The sequence below is a fragment of the Apium graveolens genome, chromosome 5, assembly GCF_009905375.1.
Source record: "Apium graveolens cultivar Ventura chromosome 5, ASM990537v1, whole genome shotgun sequence".
NCBI classification, from domain to species: domain Eukaryota; kingdom Viridiplantae; phylum Streptophyta; class Magnoliopsida; order Apiales; family Apiaceae; genus Apium; species Apium graveolens.
Genome location: NC_133651.1, coordinates 302,642,792 through 302,653,479, shown reverse-complemented (window position 1 = coordinate 302,653,479; position 10,688 = coordinate 302,642,792). Strand labels below are relative to the sequence as shown.

At 41.3% G+C, this 10,688-nt stretch overlaps 1 protein-coding gene across 1 annotated transcript; it reads right to left on the bottom strand.

Annotated features, from left to right (window-relative positions):
- Positions 1-5,108: 5,108 nt before the first annotated feature.
- LOC141661120 (uncharacterized) lies at positions 5,109-5,907 on the bottom strand. The gene is made up of 2 exons (XM_074468105.1): positions 5,590-5,907; positions 5,109-5,504 (listed from the first exon to the last, which is right to left on the bottom strand). Exons 1-2 carry the CDS (start codon positions 5,905-5,907, stop codon positions 5,109-5,111), a joined length of 714 nt encoding a protein of 237 aa, XP_074324206.1.
- Between the last annotated feature and the right edge of the window lie 4,781 nt (positions 5,908-10,688).

Genomic DNA, 10,688 nt, shown 5'->3' with positions numbered 1-10,688 from the left:
TTAGCTTCGAGGCTCGATTTGACTACTCATGTGTTTCGTGACTCAATCTGTCTTAACAAGATGCCTACGTACCTTGCTATGTTCCAAGGATCAAGTCACAAATGTAGTTCTGATTTGTGGGGTGAGACCCCTTATATAGGCATGGAATGCCTTGGAATTAGATTAGGGTTAGGAGACTTGGTGGACAAGTCTTAGAATTACAGCGGACTTTGGAGTCCTAAGAAGTAGGAAACTGATTCCTTATCATAAGGCCTCTTGGAGGATGATCCACAAGGACTCATATCTTATATCCTTTCTAGGACTTTTAACAATAGCTGATTTTTCCCATTTTTATTAATTAAGAAAATAATTAATATTCAGGGCTTTTGGGCCTTCATAAAAGGGCTTTATTGTTGGCCCAGCCCAGGAATAATTAATGTGATATTAATTGCGCAATCAGGGTTTATTTTTCTCCCTATCAGTTGCCCCCTAACTTTCGGGAAATTGTAAAAGATTTTGAGGAAGTTAAGTTCATTTAATCCCTTACAGGGTATCATTTTTGGCGTAAAGTGTGGAGCGACCTACACATTTACAACAATTTGCCTTGTACGTGGCTTCAGGGTATTTTAGGAACCTCCCTACTACTTCCCTTACCTTATTCATATTTTTTAGAATATTTCTGGTATTTTTCCTTAATTTACAATAATTGTTCCTTAATTTCTGGAAATTTCCTTAATTTACAGGAATTTTCCCTTAATTCCTGGAATTTTCCTTAATTTACAGGAATTTTCCTTTAATTTTTCTGGAATTTATTTCAGAAATTCTTATTTTTCTGAATTTCCCAAAAAAAATTCCATCTTTCTTTCTTTTTTTTGTATAATTTCGACCAGGAATCCATTCGACCAGGATCATGTTCAAATCAAGGTCCCAAAACTCCTGGTCAAAGCTCCTTTCGGTGAGGGTGATTTGATCAGAATCCTGACCTAATTAAGCTCCCATATTTTCTAATTGTGCATAGTTTCGACCAGGGTGATTCGATTAGAATCCTGATCGAATTTCGGTCAGGATTTACTGTAAAATCATATTTTGACCGAATTAAGGCCCAATATTTTCTGCTCGTGGAATTTTGGATCAGAAACATTCGATCAGAATTTCTAATCGAATTTTCGGTCAAGACCTGGTGCTTATCTCATTTTCTGACCAAATTAGGGATCGTTAGTTTCTGATCGAATTTTTTTTCGACCAAGATCCTTCGACCTGGATTTGGACAAAATTTCGATCAGAATCTTAAAATTCTTGACTGAATTACACCTCTATATTTCCTGGTCGTGATGTTTTTCGAGCAGATGCTTTCGATCAGGAATTAAATCAGAATCCTGACCGAACTTAGGTCATAATTTTAATTCTTGATTTGATTTTAATTAGGTCGGGCTTTTCATTCATGGGCCTTTCAGTAGGCCTTTTATAATGGGCTTTTTACTGGGCCCCCCTTTTTTCATGGGCTTTGCCCAGCTTTTCCTGCGCTTCTTATTTACCCAATTCTGGAATGTTCCAGAATTCTCTTTATACATGTATATCAATTTTCTTTTATTTTATTTTCTTTTTGTAGGGGAATCTAGAAGGTTCCAGAATTGGGCCCTTGCTAATGGGCTGGGCTTTTTTGACCGGCTATAGCCGGTTAATGTTCTTGGGTGACCGGCTGAGAGAGGCTATATAAGGGGGAAGACTGAAGTGAGATTTCACTACTCACTCCCTCATTTCTTATTTCTCATTTCTCCCAAGTCTCTCTCAGTTCTCTCCTTAAAAAACTCCATTACTTCTCCACCTTCTGCCTCAAGTTTTTCCAGTAGACACCTTTTTTCTCCACTTCCTTCCAAACTTCAAGGTATCTCCATTAATGGCAGATAAGAGCTCAGAGAGGTTGGCCAAGATTGCTTCAGCATCTAAGAGAGGTAACAACATCGAAATTCGCTCTTCTTATATGTCATTGATAGATATGATTAACACTAGGGGAGACGAATACCCGTCTAATGCTCACTTAGATTCCTTTGATTATTGTAACAAATGGTATAAGGCAGATGCTATCAACAAACTTAACACGACTTATAACATTCGCCTTCCCCTTAGGATAGTTCTTGCTGAAGGTGATGATCGTACATGCCACTAGAAGCCTGACATTTTATTTGTTTATGCTGATGCCCTTACCGTAGGGCTAAGGTTTCCTTTTCATGATTTCATTCCTAGACTATTAGTTGATTTTCAAATCAATCCTTGCCAACTTCCCCAAATTCCTGGAGAAATATCCTTTGTTTCATGGTTTTATGCCTTAGGAGTGGTTTTCCCCTTTCCGTAGCTGTGTTTAAAAAAAATTCAATGCTATAATAGTGCCCAACCCAGTTGGGTTATATTAGACAACGACCTAAGTATCCACAAATCTTCAACAGTGCTTCAATCCCTGATAACAACCAGCACTGGAGGGATAGTTTTATTGGGCTCAGATGGGAGAATGGTGACTTTGGCACACTCTTTAGATCCTCTTTCGGGAAGGTCACTGATGGCAGCCCTAAAACCATCCACCTATCTCCTAAGGAAACTATCATATATAATGAGCTTATAAAGAATAATGGCCAGACTCCCAGTTGGACTTTGTTAGAGGAATTTTATTTGATTCAAGTGGGACTTTCCTCAGACTCTACACAGGGTACTTCTTTTCTTCCCTTCCCATTTTTTTCTTTTTCATGCGCTATTGACACCACTTATCTTTGTTTATTATTTTTCTTTTCAGTGGCTAAGGAGATTAATAGCGAGAACTTGCATGTAGTTGAGGAAATGGCAAGGATGAAAAGGCCCGTCTCGCAGGGTTGGATCCCCGGGGTAAGGCTACGGAGCCTAGCTTCTTGAAGAAGCACAAATATCCTATGATGGAGGCCTCTTCTGCGGGCACTGAAGCCCCATTCATTCCTGCCCCCACACCTACAAGGTCATTTCAGCCTCTCGGGGGTTTTCTCCATGGAGATACCGTGGTTGGTTTCACGAAGCATGCTTGGGACTGTTCCTACCATTCCGTAACCCCCAAGGATTTTACCGACATGGTGGCAGGCTCGGACTTGGAGTGGGTGACGCTTATAGGGGCTCGGTCTATCGCTTCGGTATATATTTCCTTTTCTTTACTTCCTTTATTCCTATGGCTATGTTATTTATTCCCTTGCCTTATATTTTTTTATTTTTCTTTTTCTTTCAGGCCAACGTCTACTTTCAGGCGTCTATTAGACAAGCCGAATCCTGGAAGAAGGCTTCGGATAAGGCGGATAACGCCCTCAGGAGGCAATAGAGGAAATATGTTGCGTTGGAGATGAAGATGAAGCGCAAGGAGGAGGAGCTAGGGGAGGCTAATGCTGAGCTAGTTACTCTGAAGGCTGAGAAGGACAGAATCATTAACGCTTACCTGGACACGTATGAGTTTGCTCAGTCCATGAGGGTTAGGGACAACACGGTGTTCCCTGGGTTTTTCAGGACTGGCTAGGACATGGCCCTCGGGATCGTGAACGAGGCTTTTCCCGACATTAACCCGGCGGACTACGTGTGCCCTGATGATGAGACTTTACTACAGAAGTTCTATACCCGTGTAGTTGTCTCAGATGATATTCCTCAGGATCAGCTTTTCCCCCTCCAGAGTCATCTTCTAGACCTGCTGCAACGGATCTTAGCTCTCTTCTTCTTCTGAGACCGGCACTGCTAAGACGTCGAGTGAGAGCGGAGGGGATGATATGGATGCAGAGGACACTTCTACCCCTTAGAGTTTTTATTGGCCCTGCATGGCTTTGTTATTTATGATCAGAACTTGTAATACTCTCTTTATTTATCGAACTCTACATTTTTATATCCGAATTCATGCACTTAGTTTTATTTATTATAACTTTGTGTGTTGTGTGAACTTAATACCACATATCGGAAACTTCATGAATTTCATAAACTCTTGGGATTCATCCCTTACATAAGTCTTGGTAAAACTAAAACTTGAAAATAATAGTCTTGTAAAACTAAAACATAAAATTTTATGCGAGCAAAGCTTCAAGGTGCTTTTCAACCTATTTTCCACGTGATAATCTTGCCCATCGGGCTTATATGTAGTAGACTTTCAGGTTCTACGTGTACCAAGTCCTTGGTACTTTAAAACCATCCATAGTTTCCCGCTTGTAGGATCTCTTCCTTGAACACTTTTGATCATGTACGGTCTTTCCCAATTTGGGGCAAACTTTCCTTTCTGCCTTACACCAGAAGCTTCCACTTTTCTTAGAACCAAGTCACCTTGTTTGAAGAACCTTTCTTTCACCCTTAAGTTGAGGTAAAAAGAAGCTTTTTTTCGATATTCCACTATCTTGGCATGTGCCTCATCTCGTACTTCATTAATTAGGTCCAGGGATAGCCTTTGTCCTTCCTCGTTTTCTTTAGCATTGTATGCTTGGATTCTGGGAGATGAGTGCGATATTTACACAGGAACAACTGCCTCCACTCCATATGCCAACATAAAGGGTGTCGCTCTGGTAATGACTCTACAAGTAGTCCGATAAGCCCAAAGTATTGAGACTATTTCATCCACCCAATTATTCCTGGATTTTTCAATCCTCTTCTTTAGCCCATCTAGAATTATACGATTTGTCACTTCCGCTTTCCCGTTGGCTTGTGGGTGAGCTATAGAGGTAAACCGCAACTCGATCTAATTCTCCTTGCAATACTTCCTAAACTCTTCATTGTTGAATTATGTTCCATTATCAGTGACCAGGATACGCGGGATTTTATATCTACACATGATATTTTTCCACAGGAATTGTGCAACTTGCTTGGTTGTGATCTTGGCTAAAGGTTTAGCTTCAATCCACTTAGTAAAATAATCTATAGCTACAATCAGGAACTTCCTTTGTGCAGTGGCTATGGGAAAAGGCCCTAGTATATCTATTCCCCATATGGCAAAGGGAAAGGGTGAATTGATGAAAGTCGGCATTTCAAGGGGCTGTCGAACAAACGGTGCATGTTTCTAACAACAATCACACTTTTTCACATATTTTTTGGCATCAGCCATCATCTCTGGCCAATAAAAGCCTAAATGAGTTATCTTATATGCCAAAGCTCTACCCCCAAGTGTTGACCAAAATGCCCCCGTGAACTTCTTCAAGAGCCAAACGTACCTCATCAGGCCTAAGACATCTTAAGTAAGGAACCACATAAGACCTCTTATATAAAAGTCCATCGATCAAGGAGTATCTCAGCTCTTGCACGACCAACTTTCGCGCTTCAGTTGCATCATTCGGGAGCCAACCGGTCTGGATATGGGCTTTGATGGAATCTATCCATGACGCCCCCAACCCTATAGGGGAAACAAGTTTAACATCAATATTCCGTGTTTTCAAAATGCGGAAGTACACACTGCCTGAACTTTTCTCTATCTCTGATAAAGCGAACTTAGACAACGCATCTGCCTTAGCATTTTCCTCCCTTGGGATGTGCTCAACGTGACACTCGTCAAACTGTCATCACAGCCCTCACTAGGTGTACATACTTTACCATGGTTTTGTCTCTTGCCTCGAATTCCCCCTTGACTTGGGATATTACAAGCTGCGAATCTCCACAAACTTTCAAGTTCTTAACCCTCAATGTTCCCGCCAGGCCAAGCCCATCTATCAAGACTTCATATTCTGCTTCGTTATTCGTAGTTAGGAAATCCAACTTCATAGCATATTCGATCAAAAAACCATCAGGGCTTTGTAAGACCAGCTCAGCTCCACTTGAATTTATTTTTGATGCTCCATCAAAATAGAGAACCCAAAATTCCTTATCCTTGTTCTGTCCTCCTTCATTATCCTCTTTTCCCTCCATACCCTGAGGTTCAGTATCTTCCTTCCCCCGACTTCTTGGTTGAGGATGGTACATTCAACTACGAAGTCAGCCAAGGCCTGGGCTTTTATCGTCGTTCGTGGATTATACTTTATATCAAATTCTCCCAGCTCAATAGCCCATTTAATCATCCTTCCACTGGCTTTAGGACTCTGGATGATGTTTCTCAAAGGTTGATTTGTTAGCACTTCAATTTTATGAGCTTGGAAGTAAGGACGCAACTTCCTAGAAGACATCACTAGGGTTAAAGCAAACTTTTCAATAGTCGAAAAATTCAACTCGGCTCCGTGCAGAATCTTACTGACATAATATATGGGTTTCTGTACTTTAAATTCCTCCTTAACCAATACGACGCTCAAGGCATTTTCTGAAACGGCCAAATATAAGTACAAAGTTTCATTCAGGGCTGGTTTGTCCAACAACGGGGCTTGAACCATATATTTTTTCAATCCTTCAAACGCCTCATGACTTTCCTCAGTCCATAAGAAATCTTTTAATTTCTTCAAATTTGAAGAATGGCAAGCACTTGTCTCCGGATTTGGAGATGAACCGTCCTAAGGCAGCGACCCTTCCAATGAGTTTTTATACACCCTTGATAGACTGCGGAGGCTCCATGTCCAAAATGGCCTTTATCTTATCAGTATTTGCTTCAATTCCCCTCTTGGAGACCATCAATCCCAAAAACTTTCCAGATCCCACTCCGAAAGCACACTTTACAGGATTTAGCATCATTTTGTGGTATCTCATGACCTCAAAAGCTTCCCTCAAATGGGTTATATGGTCAGTCTTCATAAGACTCTTGACTAACATGTCATCTACATAGTTTTGCCAATAAGATCTTTGAAAATCTTATTTACCAACCTTTGATAGGTAGCTCTTGTATTCTTAGGACCAAATGCCATAACAAGATAACAAAAAACACCAAAGTCAGTGATGAATGATACCTTTGGGATGTCATCCTTATGCATCTTGATTTGATTGTATCCACCGAATCCATCCATAAAGACCAGCAGTCGCATCTATCAATGTATCTATCCTTGGCAATGGGAAACAATCCTTCGGGCACGCATCGTTCAGATCAGTGAAATCTACACATATTCTCCATTTTCCATTAGCCTTCTTTACCATTACATGGTTTGCTAACCATTTTGGAAATTGTATTTATTCAATGAAACCAGCCTCTAAGACCTTCTCCACTTCTTGCTTGATCGCTTTCTGCCTCTCAGGGGCAAAACTCCTTTTTTTATTTCACGGTCTTTCGATTGGGACCCACGTTTAACTTATGGGTGATTAGTCCCGAGTCTATACTGGGCATATCAGCTGTTGACCATGCAAACACATCACTATTCTCTTGCAAGAACTTCACTAACTTTCCTCTAAGGGGTTACTCCAAAGATGCTCCAATAAAGGTCACCTTCTTGGGGTCCTTAGGAGCCAAAGGGACCGAAATTAGGTTTTCTGCCGGCTTCCCTCGTTTCTCATCATTCTCACGAATATCTAGATCTTTAATAGGCAAAACCTGCCCCTTAATACCATCTGCCCTAAGGGAGGCCATTTAACAACTCCTTGCCATCTTCTGGTCTCCTCTCTCTTTTCCAATCCCATTTATGATGGGAAACTTCATTACTGAATGATAAGAGGAGGGGACTACTTTAAAAGCATGTATTCATGTTCTTCCCATGATTGCATTGTAAGTTGATCCAGCCTTTACCACTACAAAGTTCAACATCTGGGTTGCTTGTCTTCGTTCCTGACCTATAGTCAAAGGTAACTTAATTAATCCTTCCACGGGGCACTCGACTCCAGCGAAACCATATATCGGCATATCAATTGGGGTCAGTTGAGACTCGTTATAACCCATCCTTATAAAGGTATCATGGAGTAAGATGTCCACCGATGCCCCATTGTCTACAAGGATTCTCTTTACCGGGTTGTTCCCTATTATTGGTGTTATGACCAGGGGATCGTCATGAGGAAATTTGACACCCTCTAAGTCAAAATCATCAAATGTCATTGTCACTCTAGTCCTGGATCTTTTCGGAGCTTCCCCCACTATATGCATGACTTATCTGGTATAGGTTTTCCTTGAGTTCTTAGACAATCTGGTATCAGTTGGTCCTCCAAAGATCGTGTTTATTACTGGTCCTCGGGGCTGAGGTCCTCCAAAGATTTTGTTTATCACTGGCCCCCAGGGTTTGGGGTTTTTCCCCTGATCATCCTGATCCTTTCTACGATCATCCAAGTTCCTTCTTCCATTATTACTCATATCTCCTCCATTTCCAGTATACTTGCTCAGCCTTCCTTTTTGAATAAGGAATTCAATTTCATCCTTCATTTGTGTACAATCATCGGTGTCATGACCAGCATCCTTGTGAAATCTACAATATTTGCTCTTCTATAGCTTAGCAGGATCAGCCTTTAAGGGTTTGGTCCAATGAACATTCATATCTCTCTCGATTTCCATTAAGATCTGGCTCCTAGGGGCATTCAACTTAGTATATTCGGTGAACTTTTGTCCAGGTCCTCCCTTTCTTGGGGTTAAATCAACGTCTTTCTCGGTTCTAGGATACTTGTCCCTACATTATATTCCAGATCAGTCTTCTGCTTCTTGCCACCAGCGGGCTCGTTGTTCACCACCGTCTTCCTCATACTTTCATCCACCTTAATATACTTCCCGGCCCTATCTTGGAGCTGTAACATGCTTTCAGGGGGCGCTTGGCTAAGGACATCTTGAAAAACTCATCTCTAGTTCCTTGCTATAGTGCTATCATAGCTACCTTGTCATCGAGGTCTAGAACCTTCGCCTCCTTTGTGAAACGGTTCAGATAGTCTCTCAAGGACTCCTTTGCTCCATGCACAATGCTCATGAGAGATGTGAACTTTTCTAATGCACTCTTTCAGTGATAAATTTCTTGATAAAATCTTGACTTAGATCTCTGAAGGACCCAATAGAATTCGGTGGAAAATAACTATACCATCTTTGAGCCATTCCTGACAGGGTTTGGGGAAAGGCCCAACACTTAATAGCATCTTTCACGGGCTGCAACAACAGTGCATTAGAGAATGTCCTGACATGATTAACGGGATCTCCAGTACCATCATATGCTTTGATGGTAGTCATTTTAAACTTCCTTAAGATGTGGGCATTCATTATTTCTTCAGTGAATGGTGGAGTTGGATCATCAGGATCTCCTAGGGGCAGAAGATCATTTGGATCAGCCCTTAGGATAATAGCCCTTCTTGGTATTGGACCATTCAGGTCTATGATTGAAGGAGGATCTCTCTGCCTCGAAGGAAGTGGGGGTCTTGGGGTCAGGTGCGCCTCCAGATCGCGCTTCAGCCTTTAGATCTCATCTTCATGAGCTCTGATTCTCTCCTTTACTTTTTAGGTATTCATCCCTTGGGTGCTCCTAGGATGCTGATTAGCATCAGGCATCGGTTCTTTACCAGCACGCCTCCTTCTTGGAGCCACATCATCATCAGAAGATTCAGAGTCTCTCTCAGTATAAGGCCCAGAGAATTCTTGATCCTCCAGAATAGGAGTTAAACCACGTATGTAATGGGGCGTCTGCCCTTGTGCTTCACTCCGATTAGAGTGCCCACTCCCTCCAACCTCTGGGTATAAGAGCCTCCCGTAAGGGGGTTAGTGATCACAATTGTATAATACTCATACCCAACAGGTTGAGGATTCACAGGTGCTTGTAGCTGCTGAAATTGGGGATTCGTCCCTTGAAGAGTAGGAGTATTCGTCCCTTGAGGCTGTGCCTCGGTTGTTCCCACCAGAGTTCCTCCTTGGGTGGAGGCATAGGTTGAATGCGGGGGTATCTCTACCACTGGAGAAATTGGTTGGGTTATCCCAACCGGTGTTCCTTCAGGCGTGTTGTTTCTGCTCTGTGTGTTCACCATGGTTGTTGTAATGCTTTCCCATAGATGGAGCCAAATGTTATGGATTAAAAACTAGGTTGTATTTATTGCTAGGGTTCGTGAGCTTCGAGGCTCGATTTGACTGCTCTTATATTTCATGACTTAATCTGCCTTAACAAGATGCCTACATACCTTGCTATGTGCCAAGGATCAAGTCAAAAATGTAGTTCTGATTTGTGGGGTGAGACCCCTTATATAGGCATGAAATGCCTTGGAATTAGATTAGGGTTAGGAGACTTTGTGGACAAGTCTCAGAATTAGAGCGCACTTTGGAGTCCTAGGAAGTAGGAAACTGATTCCTTATCCTATAAGGCCTCTTGGAGGCTGATCCACAAGGACTCATATCCTTTCTAGGACTTTTAACAATAGCTGATTTTTTCCATTTTTATTAATTACGAAAATAATTAATATTTAGGGCTTTTGGGCCTTCATAAATGGGCTTTATTGTTGGCACAACCCAGGCATAATTAATGCGATATTAATTGCACAATCAGAGTTTATTTTTCTCCCTATCAAAGCTGGAATTTGAAGAAGAAGAAGAAGATGATGATGATGATGATGAACCTGAGCCTACCCGGTCTACTACTACAAATCAATCATCTTTTCCCATAATGAAGCAAGCTGAATTCAAGGTCAATCTTGATGTGAATTTTCATGGTGAACAAATCATTCCAAAGGATGAACGAATAGAATGGAAAAGTCTACATATCCCTAATCTTAATCTTCCAATTCCAACCTCCTCTAAAAGAAGAAAGAACATGCCAAGCAAGCGAGTCAAATCTATTCCATCCAAATCCAAAACTCTATCCAAGCCCAAACATACAGTCAACAAAGGAGAAAATCTTTATTTATGACATAAAGTAATTTTCTGACATCAATCTTTATCTGGATGA